The sequence below is a fragment of the Rhinolophus hipposideros genome, assembly GCF_964194185.1.
Source record: "Rhinolophus hipposideros genome assembly, chromosome: 10".
NCBI classification, from domain to species: Eukaryota; Metazoa; Chordata; class Mammalia; order Chiroptera; family Rhinolophidae; genus Rhinolophus; species Rhinolophus hipposideros.
In genome coordinates, this window is record NC_138056.1 from 47,352,258 (window position 1) to 47,373,009 (window position 20,752).

Sequence of the window (20,752 nt, forward strand, 5' to 3'; positions counted from 1 at the left end):
CATATTAGGGAAATGACACATAATTCAGTATGGTTGCAGTTTACAGTGTGTGTGGGGGGAGTGGCAGGAAATGAAGGTAAATAAGCATACTGGTGATAGATTGTGAAGAGATCTGAACGCCAGGCTAAGGGATGGAATTCATCAATAAATAATAGGAATCCACTAGAGGATTTTAAACTGGGAAGTTTCAGATGTGTGTTTTACAAAATCTACTCCAGCGGCAGAGTGGAAAAGGGTTCAGAGTGGGAGAGATTAGGGAAGGAGGGGCCAGATAGGAAGTTATTGCAATAGGCCACAGGCAAAGCTAAAACAGTAACAATGGGATAAAGGGGCAGGGGGGAAGGGAGACTACCAACATGTTTAGGAGACAGAGCCTATAAAACTTCATCCTGATGGCAAAGTCTCATTTTTATTATGGTGAGCTGAAAGGCTACAAAGTAAGATGGAAACATTCTAATTGCAAGGTTGGTAGACTTTTTTCTTCCTTTTTTCTTTAACAGGCAGAAGTAAAGTAAATAAATTAAACTCTTGAATGGTTTGTTCCAGAAAAAAGCCTGGCTCTGCATTCCTCTTACTGGCTGGGAGGCCTGGCTGCTGAGCTGCTGCACTGGCGAGAATGTAGGTCAGCCGAGGCAGGCAGTGCTGCACAACTGGCTCCTACCTGCCCACTGGAGCGGAATCTGATGGAGCCTGTCCTTGGCTTCAAGGCACAGCCACCCAGGCTCCCACTGGTGAGCTCCAGGGAATTGTGAGGGTGTAAGTGAGGCATTGCTCTTCTCAGGGGGAGGCAACTCCCCCTGAGGTAACAAGAAAAGGAGGAATATCCAGTAATCAGTTAGGCGCCAAGTGTTGCATCCTCAGGGAGAATTTACCCATCCAGATAAAAGGCCAGCAATCTCTGGGTCATTCATCGTGAGCCCTAGAATGAAGGCTGCTAACACCAAGAGCAGGCTTCACTTGATATGTCTTTAGTGTAAAAACAATATCACCCACAAAGAAAAAAATAGGAAAATAGGCTATGTTAAAGCTAATAATAAAATCGCTGGTAGGTAAGCACATAAGGCCAAGTGTGTTGCTGTTCCTCAGGGGAAAAAATTCTTTTACAAATCTAAAAATATCTCCCAAGTTCCCTATCTGCCAGTAGGGGAGAAATTTTAATGGAAAGCAGATGGCCTATTCTTTCTGTCTCAATTGCCACTCCAGGAGTATGTTGCTTTTTTTTTCTTCCTGCACATATGAAGCAGATGGGAGATACTCAGAACTTTACAGATTGTTTGGTGAATGATTCCTAACCTCCCTGCATCCATCTTCTAAAAAAAGAGATAAAAGAGCAAGATGAAATTTTGCAGATTAATGATTTGGTCCATGAACCCCTTTCCCTCCCAGGTCAATTCACTCTTTTATTCTAGTATTCTGTTTAAAGAGATCTGGTAAAGAGAAGAATCTCATTCATATTCAATACAATATATTGAGATACTTGGTTTTCCATGTGAAGAAAAAAAACTAGATCCCCACCTCAAATTTCTCCAATTCCAGAAAGACTTAATAATTTTTAAGGACACAAAACTTTAAAAATTATTAGAAAAAAATATAGAAGAATATTAGTTTGATTTTGGGATTAGAAAGTATTTCTTAGATGAGACCAAAAGGAAAAAAACCACAAAAGGTTGATTAATTTAACTCATGAAAATTTAAATCTGTATGACAAGAAGCTATAAACAAAGTTAAAAAAACAAGCACAGACTGAGAAAAGATATTTGTAACACATTTAACAAAGGACTAATATCCAGAATAAAACACTGGTATTAATAAGAAAATGAAAATAAACCAATAGTATCTAATCATGCAATTCACAAAACAAATCACTCAAATGACTAAGGAGGGGGAGGAAAGGAAAAGATGTTTACGCACACTAGTAATCAGCAAAACGCAAGTAAATGGAATAAAATACCATTTCATACCTATCAGACTGACAACAATTCTAAAGTCTGACAATATTAAGTGTTGGGAAAGATCTGAAACAATGGGAATTAAAGCATTTTGAAGGCCAATTTTGAAATACCAAATAAAGACATACAACCCTGCAATTCTGTTGCTAGATATATGTATGCTTGGGAAATTAGAATTTGAGTTGGGCCTTGTGGGATGGGCAGTATTCTGTCAGGCAAAGATAAAAGGATTGGCCTTCCCAAATAAAAAGAACAGGATAAGCAAAGTCACAGAGATAGGAAAAGTACTTCAGGAACCACCAAGCTGTTTTCCAAAGTGTATACACCAGGAATATGTGAGTTTTAATTGCTCCACAAACTTGCCAGCACTTGTTATTATCTGACTTTTTGATGATAGCTATTTTGGGGCGCAAAGTGGTATCTCGTTTTTTTTTGGTTTTGTTTTGTTTTTAAGGAGGGCTCAGCTCACAGTGGCCCACCCGGGGATCAGACAGGCAACCCGGGTGCCATCAGCACTTCGCTCCAGCCAAGTGAGCCAAGGGGCCACCCCTCTCATTGTGGTTTTGATTTGCATTTCCTGATGACTAATTAAGATGAACAACTTTTCATGTGTTTATTAGCCGTTTGTATATCTTCTTTGGAGAATTGTCTATTCAGATTCTTTGCGTATTTCTTAATTGATTTATTTGTCTTTCTATTATTGGGTTGTAAAAGTTCTTGATACAGCCTAGTTCTGAGTCCTTTATCAGACAGATGTATCAGACAGAAATATTTACAAATATTTGATTTCCTTCTGTGGGTTGTTTTTTTGCTTTCTTGATGGTATCCTTGAAGCACAAAAATTTTTAATTTTGATTAAGTTCAATTTATCAATTTTTTCATTTGGCTGCTTGTATTATTGGTGTCAGATCTAAAAAACCCTTGCCAAATCTAAGGTCACAATTACCTCCAGGTTTTCTTATAAGAGTTTTTTGAGTTTTAGCTCTTACATTTAGGTCACTGATCTATTTTGAGTTAATTTTTACATATGATATTTGGGGAAGGGGCCTTATTTCTTTCTTTCATACATGGACAATCAGTTGTCCCAGCATCACTGATTAATGGTTAAAGCACCATTATTCTCTCTTTCCCATTGAATTGTTTTTGGTACCCTTGCTGAAAATCACTGACTGCAAATGCAAGGGTTTACTTCTGGATACTTAATCCTATTCCATGGATCCAGGTCTTCCTTAAGTCAAAACCACACTGTCTTGAATACTGTAGCTTTTAATCAACTTTGAAATTGGGAAGTTCTCCAACTTTCTTCTTTATCAAGATTGTTTTAGCTAATATGGGCCCTTTGAATTTCCATGTGAATTTTAGGAACAGCTTGTCAAAATCTGCAAACAAGCCAGCTGGAATATGGATTGGGATTGTGCTGAATCTGTAGATCAATTTGGGAAGTATTAACGTCTTAAAAATGTTTTTTTCAATTTATGAATACTAGATGTTTTTCCTGTTTAGACTTTTAATTTTTTCTACAATATTTTGTAGTTTGCAGAGTATATGTTTTGTACCTTGTTAAATTCATTCTTACATATTTTATGTTGTTGTTTTTATTTTTATTGGGAAATACTGGGGAACAGTGTGTTTTTCCAGGACCCATCAGCTCCAAGTCGAGTCGTTCTCAACCTAGTTGTGGAGGGTGCAGCTCATCGGCCCAGATGGGAATTGAACTGTTGACCTTGGTGTTATGAGCACTGCGCTCTAATCAACTGAGCCAACTGGCCACCAGCGTATTTTATGCCGCCCACGTTTTGATGCTACTGTAAATGGAAGTGTTTTCTTAATTTCATTGTTAGATTATTACAACTGTATAGAAATACAATTGATTTTTGTATATTGATTTTGTATATTGATTTTGCATCTTGCAACCTTGCTGAATTCATTTATTAGTTCTAACATTTTTTTTTCTGTGTGGATTCCTCAGAATTTTCTATATAAAAGACCATGTCATCTGCAAATACAGATAATTTTACTTCTTCCCTTCTAATCTGGATGACTTTTTATTTCACTTTCTTGCCCAAATGCTGTCTAGAACCTCCAGCCCAGTGTTCAAAAGAAGTGGTGAGACTACAGACTGACTTGCCTTATTCCCAATGTTAGGGGGAAAGCATTCAGATTTTTTCTATTAAGTATGATGATAGCCATGAGTTTCTCATAAACGTCCTTCATTAGGCTGAGGAACTTCCCTTCTAGTCCTAGTCTGCTAGACTTTTTTGTTTGTTTAAATCACAAAAGGGTATTAGAGTTTGTCAAGTGGTTTTTCTGTGTCTATTGAGACGAGTATGTGGGTTTTTGTCCTTTAAAAGGGTATATTGCATAGATTGATCTGGTACCCCTGGGATACATCCCACTTGGCCATAGTGTATAATATAATCCTTTCTATAAATTATTGGATTCATTTTGCTAGTATTTTGTTGAACATTTTTGCACTTATATTTAAATGGGATACAGGTCTGTAGTTCTCTTGTGTTGTTTTTATCTGCTTTTGGTATGGGGGCAATTTCAGCCTTATAGAATTGGTAACAAAGCATTCTCCTGCTTTTATTTTTTGGAAAAGTTTGTGGAGGGCTAGTGTTAATTCTTATTTAAATGTTTCTTAGAACCTACCAGTAAAGCTGTAAAGTTGTCTGGTCCTGGGCTTTTCTTTGTGGGAAGTATTTTTTTCTTCCTAATTCTATTTGTTATAGGTCTATTCAAACTTCTGTGTCTTCATAAATCAGTGTTGGTAGTTTGTGTCTTTCTAGTAAATTTGTCCATTTCACCTACGTATCTTATTGTCATTCAGTTGTTCATAGCATTCCCTTATAATTCTTTTTATTGCTGTACAGTCACTAGTGATGTCTCCGTGTCATTCCTGAGTTTAGCAATTTCAGTCTGCTCTCCTTTGTTCTTGATCAGTCTCGATCCAAATTTGTCCATTTTGTTGATCTTGTCAAAGAACCAAGCTTTGATTGACTGATTTTCTCTATTAGTTTTTCTATTTTTTAATTTCATTGATTTCGCTCTAATCTTTATCTCCTTTCATTTACTTGCTTTAGGTTCGGTTTGCTCTTTTTCTCCCCCCAGTGTGTCAAGGTGAAAGGTTAGGTTCTTGAGTAAACAAACATTCTTTGTTTTTAACGTAGGTATTTCCAACTATAAATTTCCTTCTAAGTACTACATGAGCTACATACCATAAGTTTTGGTAGGTTGTGTTTCATTCATCTCCAAGCATTTTCTAATTTACTTTGTGCTCTTCTTTGACCAACTGGTTATTTAGGAGTGTGTAATTTAATTTGCACATAACTGAGTTTCTTAAATTTCTTTGTTATTGATTTCTAATTTCATTTCATTGTGGTTGGAGAGCAGACTTTGTCTGAGTTCAATCCTCTACATGTATTGAGAGGCGTTTTATGGCCCCAGCACAGTCTGTTCTAGAGAATGTTTCATATCACTTGAAAGAATTATATTGTTGGTGTATCCTGTAGACAGATCTGTTAGGTGTAGCTGGTGCACAATGCTGTCCAAGTCATCCGTTTCTCTGTTGATCAACTGCCAAGTTTTCTATCCACTGTTGAAAATGAGGTACAGAAGCTGCCAACTATTATTGCTGAATTGTCTCTTTTGCCCTTAATTTCTGTCAGTTTTTGTTTCATATATTTTGGGGTTTTGCTGTTAGGTGCATATATGTTTATAATTGTTGTATCGTCATGATGGATTGGCCCTTATATCATTTATAAAATGTTTTAAAGTCTATTCTAATATTAGTACAGCCACTCTAGCTTTCTTATGGTTGCTGTTCACATGATCTTTTTCCATCTTTTTACCTTCAACCTTTTTGTAACTTTGAATGTAAAGTGGATCTCCCATAAACAGTATACAGTTGGATCTTGTTTTGTTTTTTTTTAATCCAGTACGACAGTATCTGCTCTTTGATTTGATACACAGCAGATTTAATGAAGGCACTGGAACAGTAGAATAGGACATGTTGAAAGTGAGTAAATTTTTTCTTTAATTTTAATTTTTTTCAATTACAGTTGACATTCAATATCATATTAGTTTCAGGTATACAGTATAGTGGTTAGATATTTACAGAACTTATGGAGTGATCCCCCACCCAATAAGTGTAGTACCCACCTGGCACCATAGAGTTATCACAATATTGTTGACTATAATCGCTCTGCGGTACTTTATATCCCCATGACTGTTCTGTAACTGCCAATTTGTAGTTTTTAATCCCTTCACCTTTTCGACCCAGCCCCTCAACCCCCTCCCAGAAAGTGATTAAATGTTGATAATAAAGAAAAAGAACAATGACAGCTTGAAGAGGTAGAAGGATCCAGAGGATTTTTTTTGGGCGGGGGGAGGAATGGAGGCAAGACATTTCTCCCCTTAAGAATAAAGGAAATTAGAGGCATAGATCTAAATGTATCTTTGTTCATGCTCAGGTTGTTAACACTCACTTTTACACTCATTTTATTATCACGAAGCCTGCATCCTTACAGTCTTTCTTAGCCAGCCCTTTCCCAGGGCTGAAATTAGTGTGGGCTGGAAGGCCAGAAATCTTTTTAGAATTGTGTATGTTCAATGTTACTACCTGGGTGACTGCCTTCAAAACTGAGCGATGTACACAAGTAGTGGTCAATTCAATTAACTATTTACCTGAATTCTTAATGTGCTCTAGGTGCTATAATAAACTCAAAGTTAAAGGACAATCCTGTCCTCTACGCATTCACCATGTCATGGGAGAGACAAGCAAGCACAGAAGTAACTGGTAGGAGGCATCCTGCGGTAAAGGTCACAGAAGGAGCTACAAAGTTGTGGGAGAACAGGGAAGAAAGTCAAAATGAATTTTAGCACTTCACCTGGTTCCCTCTCCCACCAATCTGGTCTGGCTTCTGGATTGCAGAGGCTGCTGCCACTCCAAGTTAGCTACAAGAGAGATCTTAAGTAGAGAGCTGTCTGTGCTCAGGCCATGTACCTTCCCCTACTGTTAATTCAAACAAGTAACACTGTTGTGGACATTGAGAGCAGGTGTCAAGCTGAGACAAACTGTATACTGTTACAGACACATTAAGAGCTTTATTTACACACAGACCTAGATTCAAATCCCAGCTCTTTTACTTACTAGCTCTATACCTTTGGGCAAATCACTTGGGCAAAGACTGAGTCTCAGTTTTGATACTTTAAAAATTAGACACAATCATTAACTTTCTTGTTCGGTAAACATTTTTTGAGTATCTACTCTATGCCAGGACCAGTGTCTCTTTTCACTTCTGTACCTGTATGTGGGCTGACTAGTGAGGTAAGCAGGGCAGTTCTGAACTTACTTTGTAGAGACCCATCGGAACATTCCTACTAAGAGTCAGGAGGAGTTTCCTGTTCTGGCCATCATGTAGGAGCCATCCTAGTCCAGTGGGAAGAACCGGGGCTCTGAAGGCAGGCAAATGTGGGTTCAAAAGTCAGCTGTGCCACTTATCAGACATGAAATCTTAGGCAAGTCCCTTTACCTGAGCCTCAAGAACACAGGGATATCCTATATTGTAGGCTAGAAAATTAAAAGAGGTAGCATGCAAAATACATACTAGCATAAATACTTGGCACACAGTAGTGAGTACTTCAATAAATCCACTCCTACCTTTTGGGAAATGACTGAGCTTGCCCATGGATTTTAAGGCATTTAATCAAAAGCTTCGATATCCTCAATCATGTCCCTCACCTCCTACCTTTTGCTCTCCCTTTCATGGCATGGCTCCAGGTAATTAGGCCGATTGCTGTTTGGTCAAGCACAAGCTGGAGAAAAGCAAGCTACTAGTCAGAGTGGCGTTTTGTGGAAACACTGACTCAATCACAATGCTTTGAATGCACGTTAATTTTTAGTGCACTTTTGTGCGTGTAGGTATATTTACAATCTTTTGTGCATTTTAAAACATTTTGTCTCTAAAAAATTTGTAAATAAAAGTGTCCTCACATTTTTGCCTTTTTATGTTTCATTCATTTCAGTCTATTATTTTTGCTTTGTGTTACTGGTTAACAGTGAAAGTTAAAGCAACCAACAGGGCATTATCTGAAACAAATCTAAATGACCCAACAACCCATAATTCCTTACATAAATTAAGGTGTTACAGGACAGTACATAGCATATAATCTCATTGTTGTTGAAAAATAATGTGTATGTTCATTTCAAAAGATCTAGAAAAAAAACGATATACCAAAGTGTTAACAGTGATTATCTCTGGCTCAGGAGAAATTATGGATGTTTTTCTTATTCAGTATTTTCTGATTTTTCTAAAATGAACATACATTGTTTTGAAAATGAGGAAAACCAACAAAAGAAACCATAAAATGATCATATTATTGACACTTAAGCAAGTTCAATTAATCTTCTATTGTTAGACATTTCACCTGTTCCAAATAACTGCTCCCCATCCTTCAGGCAGAACCAGGACTAGAACCCAGATACCCAGATTCTCTAGTTATATGTAAAAATGTCCTAGGAACTTTTTGGACTCGAAAAATTTAAAGGGACGACTTTAGAGACTTGTCAGCCCACTGGAGAGGTCCTGAAGGAAGTAGGTGGGAAATAGGTGTGATACACACACCATGAGTGGGTTTTCAAATAAACTGAAACAGGGAACATGTCTTTGGTCAAAGATTCCCAAAGTGCTTCCATTTCAACACATTTTCTGTTCAGAGATGCCACTAGTATACTATGTGACCTGGGCAAGACCCTGAAAATCCTTATCAAATTCAGAGTCTGTTCCTGTGTCTGCAAAAGAGTATAAATGAACATCTCCCATATTTTTACAGGTGAGAAAACTGAGGCTCTAAAGGTTAAATACTTTGCACACAGTTATGCACAAGTGACAGTTAAGATTGAAATCAGATCAATCTTATATAGAAGAATAAGGGTAGGGGAATGGTGGCTCTGAGTTATTTTATTTTTTCCTCTTAACACTCAGGAGGCATCAGTAGATCTTGCACAACGCAAATGATACCGTACACTGTACTGCGCTGGTTTGAATTAGAAGGTGTATTGAATTACAATTAACTCGTGGCCTCGTCTTAACAGCTGAGTAATTAGATCAAGCTAATCTGAATTTTATTGCTTGTTTTATTATGGCCTGTAATCAGTCGAAATTACAGTGGGAAGTTCAAGAGTCTTACACAAAGGCAACATGCTGAAGAGAAAGAGTATCTCCTAACCCTGAGTAGCTGGATGATCCCAGGCAAGTCACTTAACTATTCTGTACCTCAGTTTCCAAATCTGTAAAATGGGAATAGCATTATCTTGCCCTGTAATTATCAAGGTATATTAAGTTTAGAAATCCCAGGACTAGGAAAAAGGGGGATTCCCCAAGTTATGAGAAAAAGACCTGAGAAACACATGCTGGCCTCGGTACTCCCAAGAACTCAATAAAAGGCATAATAACCATGCAACCAATCACATCAGCCAGAAGAAGCCTGGGATAAGTCCAGATTATTCCTTCTCCCTCACTCCCCAAATCCAACATCAAGTCCTAACTTATTCACTCATATTCCACAAATATTCAATGTCAACTATATGCCAGAGACTGCTCTGTCTAAAAATGTCTCAAACATGTCCTCTCCATCCCCTCCATTCTTTCCAGTCTCCTTCCATCCCTAAATACAACCCTTAGTTCAGGTCTCTTGACGGAATTATTTTAAGAGCCTCCTAGCTTATCTTCTAACCTCCATTTTCTTTCTCTCCAATACATCCTGGTCACACATCCAAAGAGATCTTTCAAAAATGCCAATCTACCCACCAAGCCTAAAATTCTCTGGTGGCCAAAGATAAAATTCCAAACAAGTATCCAAACGATAATGGTTATTTCTAAGGACAAAGTTCCAAATTTCTTAGCATGGCATAAGGACCACACAAGGCTGGACCCTATCCATCTAGATATTTCCGTTCTTGCCATTCCTGGCTTGGCATTGTATACTTCACAAATACTAAACGCACAGCTGTTCTAGAATACTCCATTCGACTCTCTGTTTCCATGTCACTGTCAAGCTGTCCTCAGTCCTTGAGGATTGTCCTTGCCTTGCTCTTCACTTCATGTCCTTCTCCCAAAACCCTCCCCTGACCTTTCTGTCTCCAGGCTAGATTAAGGGTCCCTTCCGGCTACTCCCATAACTGGCTTTTCTTACACAATTCTTATCAAATTATATTGCCCTTTTCCTCAAATATTCATCTCCTAATTTGGTGGCTCTTGAATCAGCCCAGCGATGACCCCCTAAGTGTGGTACTCTTTGCCCTTCCATGTCCAGACAAGCCCTTCTGCTTGCGTTCTCACTGTCCAATCCATTCTTTCCAGTCTCCTTCCATCCCTAATTACCAAGCCTGTGGCTGGTGCCATGGGTCTCGCCAAGACAGACTCATTCACCAGCTCACCAATACTTCTCTGCTGACTCAACTCCCAGCGCAGAAAAAGGAGCATAGACTTTAGATTCACATATAGGTTCTAATCCCAGTTTTGCCATTTCAAAGTCTGTGAATTCAGGCGAGTTATTGCTTCCACTCACTGAACTTCAACTTCCTCTTATATAAAATGGGATAATAATTACTTGGCAGAGAATTGAGATGACAATAATGCTAGTAATAAAAGCAATATTGTTACTTATTATATATTAAGTATCATGCTAAGCACGTTATACTGATCTCATTTAATCCTCACAATCCCTTCATGAGGTAGGTTCTATTATTTTTTTTATTTTATAGATGAGGAAACCACTTAGAGAATTAATTTACTTGCCCAAGCCATCATGGCAGACCATGGCGGGCTGACCGAGGGCTCATTCCCAACCTCTTCTGCCCTTCGACACTACGGAGGCTGGAAAAGCTACTTGCTCTCCCAGCCTTCCTAGCCCTTAGCACTGAGTAGCCAGGTGGCCCGGTTCCGACCGATGAGATATGTAGAAACGTCTCCTGGGGAATTTGGGGAATTTTACTTTCCTAGTAAAATGACAAACATCACTGATGGTCCTCTCTACCCCCTTTTTCCTGCCTCAGTCACAGACATGATGCCAACACCTGTAGCAGCCACCTTAAATCAAGAGTCAGAGAGCACTGATCTTGAAATCACTGACATAATAAAGCAATGCCACCTGTCACTGACCCCCCAGAATTTTTATGTGAGAAAAATATACCTATGTGTTTAAATTACCATCAGTCAAGTCTTCAAATAGCATCTTCAGGCATTTTACAAGTGATACAGAATAATCAAATGATGCGGTTAAGATTCAAAACGAGGCAGTCTTAGCCACCAAGCTGTATGAGAAACACTTAGCACTGTATTGGGTAGAGAACGAGTAGTCAAATGATGAAAATGATAATAGAAATTATTCCACTTTCCTCCTCGAGGCTCCAAGCCCCTCTGGAAACTCAGGCCTATCCGTACCCTAAAACCCACCAGAGCGGCTCGGGACAGGTCACCCTTTTGGATACTGTACCCAGCCCTCTTCTCTGCATCTCTGAATTCAGTTCTCCCAGCTCAGGGTCTACCCTAAGGAAGGACAGGGAGGGAAGGTCTGCAGTCAGGTCCCCCCCACATGACGGTACCACAAAGACTCCAGGCCTCCGGCCATGGCAGGTGTAACACGACAGAATTCAAGGAACTCAGCATCAGCTTACAATTGTGACAGCACCTGTGGTGATAGTGAAGGCCCAAACTTCTCTCCGCAGCCAGAGACCTTTGGAGGTAACAAGAAGTATGGTTTTGCAGTTTAAACAAGACCAAAAACTACTGATTTTTCTGCCTCTTTTCCTCCTGAGAATAGTAACAGCAAAAACTGATGGAGACACTTACATTGAAGTACCTCCCCCACCAGCCGAGCAATTTTAAGTCATCTCACTTTGACCTCACCCAACATGAGTCTTCTAAAGCCGGTTTTGGGGGCTAATTGTTTAGTCTTCCTAAGATGTGCAAGGAAAAAGACAGGATTGTTGGCCATCTTCTTGAAAACTGTAGCATCTATTCCTGTGTAACCCGGGTTTAAGTTCCTGCTCACAGGCCTCCTCATCTGAGAAGGGGCCAGCCACTCCTGTCACAGGGGACACATGTGTCACAGGGGACACATGATCTCTGTTTCGAAAGCTGTTTGGGACTCAAGGGTATTTTCCACAGGAATTATGACATTCACAATGGCAAGATTCCTAGACAAGATCATAGAATTGGGGGAGAAGAAAAAGCCTATTTACTGAACATTTTCTAAATGGCAGATATGCATATCAGAATCACCTAAGGGAGCATGTAAAAACAGATTGCTGGGAACCTCCTCCAGAATTTCTGATTCATAGTTCCGGGGTAGGGCTCAAGAATTTGCATTTCTAACAATTCCTAGGCCTGGGCACTAGACTTAGAAGCCACTGCTTTAAGGTATAAATCAATCAGTCACTGAGACTTTGAAAAGCCACAACTGGACACCTTCAGATGTTTGAAACATCTATCCAACTCTAACAAGAGATTCACAATGTCATGATATTCATCTTGCTTAGAGCTTTACAAAAATAAATAAATAAAACAACAACAAAAAATATCCTCCCCAGCCCTCCCCACCAATACACACAAATCCCTAAAAGCCAATAGTGACAGATTTCTACAGGTTTCTCTTTCCAAATGCTTCAGGACACTGGGCAATGCCTGTGCATTTTCAGAAGAGAAATTCTCCGAGGAAGACATTCTTTCTTCCCAGGCCCCGGGAAGAAAGGACAAGTCAGCAGTGGAGGTTCACCACTCTCCCTAAGTGTGCACAGACTATTTACCACCTTAACTGCTACTAAGAAAAAACCTCAGAACTTTAAAACAATGATTCTCAAGCTTTGTCCACAACACATCCGTGCTCACGACAGTAATGATAAGGGGTGAATGGGCACAAGTATGGAGAAGGGAGAGTGTGAGCACACATCCAGGGCGAGGGGGAGACAAACAAAACCAGGTAATTTTGAGATGTTAGTACATTTCACGGCAGCTTAGAAGCTGTCAGCATGTTACAGGTGAATTGAGATACTGATTCCTTAAGCTCTTCGGGAGTCTGGGAAGGAAGCAGGGCACAGGAGCTCCTGGGCAGCCTTGTCTGTTTATTCAGAGTTCTCTACAAATATCATTATTTTCTGTGTGGAAGCACAGGCTTACAGCAACTGTGAATCACTGCTATAGAGAACAAAGACATTTATCCCAGCTCTGAAGTCAATTTGCCAGAGACTTAGGGACTCTGAAAAGCTTCAGTATTACGGGCTTAATCATTTAGTCACTTACTCACGCGGCCAATCAATATTCATTGTGAGTTTACGTCGTGTTGGGCACTTAAGCGCTGAGTGCCTGCGAGAGCAATGAGAGTTACAGAAATATAAGCAATGATCAGGCAGCAAATAACACAGACCACATGCTAGCTCAGTGGTTAGACTTGATTCTGGCTCTGCCTCTTTCTGGCTCTGTGACAGGGACAAGTCTCTCCATCTTTCTGGATTTGTGTCTATATCTACTAACACACTTGCATAATAAGGATTAAGTTCTCATACTGGATACAGGAAACCCTGGGGGTGCTGAACAATACAGGTACAAGAAAACACTAAATTCAATATGGTGTACTTTCTTGGGATGTTAGTATTTACCAGATGGTAAATAATTCAAAGTATTTGTTTTACAGAAAACAACTATGACTATATAATGATGACTGAAGGTAAAATTCATATGAGTTTTGAAGATAACACATAAACTTCAAATACATTTTAATCTTAGAATACCTGCTCTGGGCTATTTCCCCATCGATCCGGGAATGAACTTGTCCTCTGATGTCAGATATACTTGGGTGGGAAAGTTTCCAACACACTGTGCATGGCTGATAATACACGCTCAACAAATAGCAACGACTATTGTTAGTGATCAGTAGATGTTCTTAACCCGTCCACAGGAGAAACAAACTTACTGTGCGGCATATAGAGCTTAAGAGAGTGGCCGCTCTACTCCGGCATTCTTTTTCTTTCCAAGCTCTAGACTTCTTCAATTTCTGTCCCCAAACCCGGTGATTATTTGGGAAGTGGACTCTAGAAAGCAGGCTAATTCTGCCCCCAAATGCCAGAGAGGTGTCTTCAAAACACACAAAAAAGAATGTTTCGGCTTTAGTCAAGTCGCTAGTTTCATTGCCCTGCTAGCCTCCCTCGGGGCCTCAGCTGGCTGGCCGAGCAGTTAACCTTCAGGAAAAAAGTCAGTCCACCCTCAGACCCAGCTCCACTCTTGACTAGTTTTATCTTATTTAAAAAACTCTTAGAGATCAATTATCTCCTTAAAGTCTCATAAACAAGTGATAGCTAGGGTAGGAGTTATTTTTCCTACTTTATAGAGGAGAAAACTAAGGCCCTTGGAAGTAAAGTGACTTGTTCAAGTTTTTAGTCAGAGGCAGAGCCAGGAATCAAACTCAGGTCTTCTGACTTCTATGGGGGAAGGGGGTTCCCCACTACATTAAGAAACAGAAATCATTCCAGTGAGAATCTTTGCAACATAGCCAAAAGCTCTTCAAATCTTTTGTCAACATCCCACCAATTTTCAGCTGTATTCAGAGCCACCAAATTATATCTTCATTGACTAAGAAAGAATCATAAGTAACTAAATAGAAAACGAAATAAAATTGCATCAGTGTATTTAGCAAAAAATGGGAACTCACTCCCTGGTGGAGGCTATGGCTGTACCTGACCTTTCACAGGAGAATACTTGTGGAAAGGCTTTCGTGGTTTCCTGTTGGTCTTGCTCAAGAATGTCAGGAGCTCTGGAGCAAGAAGCCCTGGACTGACAGAAGATCCTGACACAGTAGGACAGGGTTCTGAGCAGGGTACTGGGCTCACTTCATCTTCCCTGTTTCTGAACCCTTCATTAATGCCAGAGTATCCAAGAAGGGATACAGAAAATTGTATTCAAGAAGAGGCAAAAGAAATAGATTAAGGGAATGAGGTAGCCAGTTGTTTTACAAAGAGAGAGAGCTAACAGAAATGTATAGATTAATGCCCAGAAGGTTAAGAGCTGGAAGGGAAACTTAAACAACTCAGGTAAGCCCCTCATAGACTGGATGGGAAAGTGAAGGCAAAAGAGAAGGGCAGGAGGGGGCATTTGAGATCTTGCTCCTCATAAATGTCGTCCATTTGGCTCAAATAAACTCTTATTAAAATTTAAAAAAAGAGAGAAAGAGAAAGAGATGGGCAGGCTTTGTCCAGTGTCTTGCAGTCGTTAGGACAGATCTGGAACTGAGAACTCCATCCATCTCATGCTTCGAGACCCCGTTCCAGGCGTGGCTTCTCGGAAGTCTTTCCTGACACCAGCCTCTGACAGAGTTGTGGCCTCTCCTGTATACCCACCATGTTTCCACCGCAATCTGTGCATCTATTTATTACATTAGGCTCTTGGAAAACAGTGCTACATCCCTCTGAGATAGCATTTATCTTGATGGACCATAATTGTCTCCTTACATGTCAGTGTCTTCCCCATTCTTACAGATCGGGGGGGAGTCCATGGAGGGGCTGCTGGCTCCTCAAAGGTGGGGCTCCCTAGTCCTAGAAACTGCAAAGACAACCCTTTTCCCTAGCTTATCACTGGGAGCAGTGAAAGGAGCACATATTTTAAGACAGATCAGCTTGCTATAACAGAAAGCACATACACTTTGAAATCATAAAGACCCAAGTTCGGATCCTTCCTCATCCATTAGAAGCTATACTATACACCTGACCAAGTCATATGACCTGAATTAAACTACCAGTTTCTTTAACTGTAAAGGAAGAGTACTGTAGGGTTTGTGATTAATAAGATTACAATTCATATATAAAGTACCTAGCATGTGCTTGCCAAATGGTAATTATTGTTCTTTAACAAAATCATTACTGTTACTAACAATAACAGATGTTTACTCTAATGCACTGTATTTGGTATTTGTTTACAAATCATCTCAGATGGATTTTCTATTTCCAGCAATGTGGAGGAAAAGATAATCTGAAAATCTGCCTACTGCGTAGCACCTAGAAAAGGTGGATAAAGGTTGACAAATGTTATGTTACGTAACACACAAAGGCAGAATTGAGATTTTAAGAAAAAAAAAGAAACTTCTAGGGGTCAAAAACGTAATGAAAACTGAAAATCAGGAACTGTCACAGCAAGCTGGGTTGAACTGCTCCAGGAAGGTTTCTTGCCCTGGGCAATCAAAGGGCTTGCTTTTTAAAGCCACTGGGGGTGGGAGATGAGGCGTTGGGCCGTGGAGAGGCCATGAGCTAGGCCTCAAGTTCCCCTGCATAAAGCTGAGACCTTAGCGAAATCATATTGTCAGTAAAAAAATAAATAAATAAACAGACTCAAAAGTACAGAGAGACAACAGCAAGCTTAGCTTCAAAAAGAAAGTTTCCCTAAGAATTTGAAACTTTGGCCTGTGTTAAAACTGAATTTATTCTAGTTGTATGTGTTTATACTACCTGTGTGGTCCTAGAATGTAGGATTTTTAAGAGAAGTTAAAACAGTTTCAGGATGATACTGTTTGTGGAAACAAAGACGATCTTCCCTCTCTCCCTCCAGAAAAGCACTAATTATCTCATTTAATTCTCACTACCACCCTATGAAATAGATAATATTATCCTAGTTTACAGAAGAAAAAATAAATTTAGGGAGGTTAAGCAACTTGTCCAAAGTCACCTAGCTATCATCTGACACAGCTGGGATTTGAAGCTGGTTGTTGTTCATTCAATCAAAAAACATTTACCAAGTTCTACGACGTGCCACGCAGAGACAAGTCTGTTCCCTTGCCAGCATATCACACTGCCTCACCTTCTTTGTGTAAACCAATAGATAAATGTAACTGTTCTCTTCCTTCTCAAGTTTAGCAATTCAGTAAGAATGAAGGCCACCAGGATCACAGGAAACCCACAAGATTCCCCTGGGCTCTGTCTGCCAAAGCAGCTCAGTCCTCTCTGGCCAAAGCATGGAGGGTTGCTGGAAGGAACACTCTGAACTGGGAAGGGAAACAGAAACAGGCTCCCTGAGCCAGTGAGGCATGGGGTTCTGCCCAATGGGTCCTGGTTGGTGAAATAACCATACAATAGAAGTTCAAACAGAAAATACTATTAAGGATAAATTAAGATAATAAAGCTGCTCTGATAGACACAAACACTAAGAAACTCAAAGTTAGTGATGACAGCTATAGCCCTATCAGGCTCAACCTCCGATATATTTCTGAATGTTATTTAAGAGCATTAAGAAAACCCTGATTTATTACACAAACATAAATAGCTGCAAATGTTGGCAGTGTTTTGTTTTGTTTAAAATTAACATGCATTCTTAGAAGCTTTAGTTAACACACTGATCAACTTTTGTTTATGCGTGCTTTGTAACAGTTCTAAATATATATATTTTTAAATCAAATCAAATATTTGAGGAATTTCTGAAGCACCCTGTAGTGTTCTAATAGAACCAAATTCGGAACAACCAAAGTTCTCTGAGATCCCTGCCATCAAGACCATTACTGAAGCTTTCTGAGCTTCATTTCTCATTGCCCTTTTTATACACTCTTTACTCCAGCTAATCTCCAATATCTACTGTACTCTGACCACACCTTCTTACCTCCGTGGTGTCGTTCATACTGTTCCCTTCACCTTGGATTTAAATTCATCGTATTTTTGAAGGCCGGTGATATGGAAAGCACCATGGTAGCAACTTACATACATTTTCTCATTCACTGCCATTACCATGCATCCTACACATCTTTACTTATTTGTAAATAATAACAACCATTATAAGCGCTGACTTGTGCCAGATATTAGATGTTGAGTGCCTTACACTAGCTCATTTAATCCTTATAGCAGGCCTATACAATAAAGCCATGCTATTGCCCTCATTTTACAATGAGAACATTGAAGCTCTGGAAGGTTAAAAATCCTGCCTAAGGCCACGTAAGGGAGAGAATGGTTTCTGGAAAAGTGCTGCCTGAGTTCAGAGCTGAATTCTTAAAGAAGAAGTTGTCAGGGGACAATGGCATTCCAGACAGACGGACAACATACACAAAGCCAGAGGAGTAAGAAACTGGTACGCAGTTCAGGGGGAGGAAAAAGAAAATCAGCCTTCAGAATCATCAGACCTGGGTTCGAGTATCTACATTTTTGTGTTGTGGCCTCTTACCGTGACTACGGCTTTCTCACCTGTGACATGGTGATGGTAAACAGCACACGTAGAACCGCTTTAAGATCAAAGTGCCCACAAAGGGCCAGGCCCGTGGTTCGCAATAAATAAATTTACCTTTCTTCCTTACCCCTAGTTGACAATTCAATAATCCTTAACCTAGTCTTAATGTCATTTCAGTTTCCACTTTCTGTAAGTTCCCAAGCCTTAGCAGAACTTTTGGAGGACAGTATACAAAAGTCATTCAGCAAGTGATTAGGTCATGTCCTTAACCACCATTTCTCAAAAGGAGAGCCGTTCCGCGCCACTCACCTGTGTAGGCCATGTTCTTAGCGTTGCCATAAGGAGCCCCGGGCTGCACAGGGCTATAAACAGGGTTCATTGCAGAAAACTGAGGATCCTGCAGAGAAACACAGAGAACAGCATTGGTTACTGAGTCCTCCTTCTCCCTGACTTCAGCTTCCTCTCTATAATCTTCAGTTTACACTCACAGAGAAGCGACACGGTATAGGAGAAAGAGGACTAAACAAAAAGCCACTTGTTTGTATCTGGCCCTACGCTGGACACTTTTCCCGCTATACAAATGAAGCTACTGGGAAGCACAGAGGGGACACAACTTGCCTGATGTCAGTCGAGGCCTTTGGCTCTCAGTTCAGTATTAGTTCCACTACCCCACAGACAATGCTGTCGCTAGTACAGTGTGTGGCACTGGCCAAGTCACTTCCCCTCTCCGGACTTCACTGCACTGATGCAAAACCAATTCGTTTAGGCTCTCCCAGGTCCCTTCTAAGAATGCTTGTCCAGGAGTCAGGAAAGCAGACACTTGTTCTCCAGGGGAGCCCGAGTGCCTGACGAGCACACAGCAAGTATCTCCCCCACCCTTTGCATCTGCAGAGCACAAGACACAAGCTACTACTAACAGCTTTGAAAAAAACGGGTATCTATTGCCATTGGTCATTTTAATGCAAACAAGGAAACACAGCCAAGACCTCTTTCAAAATTTATTCAAGGGAAAGAAATAAACTTGGAACTTTGTGTGCAGTAAATATCACCTGCACAAGTGCTGTGTTGTCTTCATGAAGCACGTTCTCCATTCTGATAAACAGAAAATCTGTCATTAAGCTCTACTGGCCAGCCAATTTGTCCCACCTTGTTTAGGGAACCATCTCTGATAAACAAGCCGACGCGTGTTTGAAACTGTGTCTCCAAATATATTATTTACACTTCATAAAAATCAAACAATTCCCTCCTAACTAGGCTCACATGATAGATGGGCAAATTTTTAGGCTGTTAACTTTTCCTATAGCACCTCAGGATAGGACACAAGTCAAATAAAGGTTGAAGACAAGCAGTTAACAGCTGGCTTGAAGACAATACAATTGCTCAGCAATTAATTTGTCCAGGGTTCTGGAATGAGAGGTGGAGAAAAGATGGGTTCCTAAGGAGAGGAAGCTGAGATGGTGAAACAGGAGGAAGGAAAATGCCACTGGTCAATTTCAGAGGATAGCACTTCCTGAAATGTACCCAGTGTAGCCCTGGCAAACCACCACAGGGCGACAGGCTCCATTAAACTACCACCAGTTGCAAACTGAAACTAGAACAATTTGAGAATGAAAGTTATGGGAGATACATTATTGCAGTGCACTTAAGGAAAAAATATTCTTGCTGCCAGTTATCCAAGAATACAGCCAAGTAACATACTCTCTAAATATAAGCACTAATCTCCTGACAGGGTACTGAGAGAATTGAGAGAGATCACAGATGTTAAAACACATTGCAAACTGTAAAGTGACACGCGGATGTAAATGATGATGGCGATGACGTGACAACACAGAAGAGTACCTGTACACTTTCCCTGCCTTGGCTCTCTCTTCTATCCAACCCGTTCTCCGCTAAACAAACGAGGGTAAGGAAGACTTAAAGTGCTAAGTGCCACAACTGGCCCTGTAAACATCTGATCACTCTCCTCCTGAGACGGTACTCTATTTTGCTGGTTGGACAAAGTATGAAATTGCTTTTCATAACCAAATAAATGCATCAGCTTTGAAACTGGTCCCCTGCTGCTCCAAAATATGGGCCACAGCCTCAGGAGGAGACCGGGCCTGGACAGCACTCTGTAACAGCACCGATTCCAATCCCGACTAATGACTGGCAGAAATGAGATCTGCCAGGGGTTCAAAATTTGGAGTGACAATATGACAGCCACTTTGGGGGAGATGCTCACAGGCAGACCCGGTTCCTGGCTTCCCAGGGCACGTCAGTCAGCCTTTTACAACAGAATCCACACACTGTGAACAATTCCAAGGGCCGGCTAAAAATGAGTGGGAAGATCACCAGCTCTACGATTAGGCAGATGTAGGTTCAATTCCTAGAACTGCCCCGTACCAAATGTGGGGCCACAGACAAGTCCACTAACCCTTCTGAGCCACGATTTCCTCTAGCCTCAAAATGGAAAGAGAGGAACACATTCTTTGTAGAGTTGCTGTAAGGTGGTTTTTTTGAAAAGATGGGTTTATTGAGGTATAATTTACATACAGTAAAATCTACCCCTTTTAGGTATACAGTTCTATGAGTGCTGGAAAATGTATACAGTTATACAAACACCACAACTAT

General features: G+C 40.3%; 1 protein-coding gene across 5 annotated transcripts in view; it reads right to left on the reverse strand.

The window, feature by feature from the left end:
- FAM168A (family with sequence similarity 168 member A) overlaps positions 1–20,752 on the reverse strand; it is a 188,537-nt gene that overhangs the window by 33,940 nt on the left and 133,845 nt on the right. For all 5 annotated transcript variants that reach the window (XM_081061686.1, XM_081061685.1, XM_081061684.1 and 2 more), the window contains one exon: positions 18,452–18,539. In XM_081061686.1, coding sequence (XP_080917812.1) covers positions 18,452–18,521 — 70 coding nt within the window. In that variant the 5' untranslated portion in view covers positions 18,522–18,539. The remainder of the gene's footprint in view (positions 1–18,451; positions 18,540–20,752) is intronic.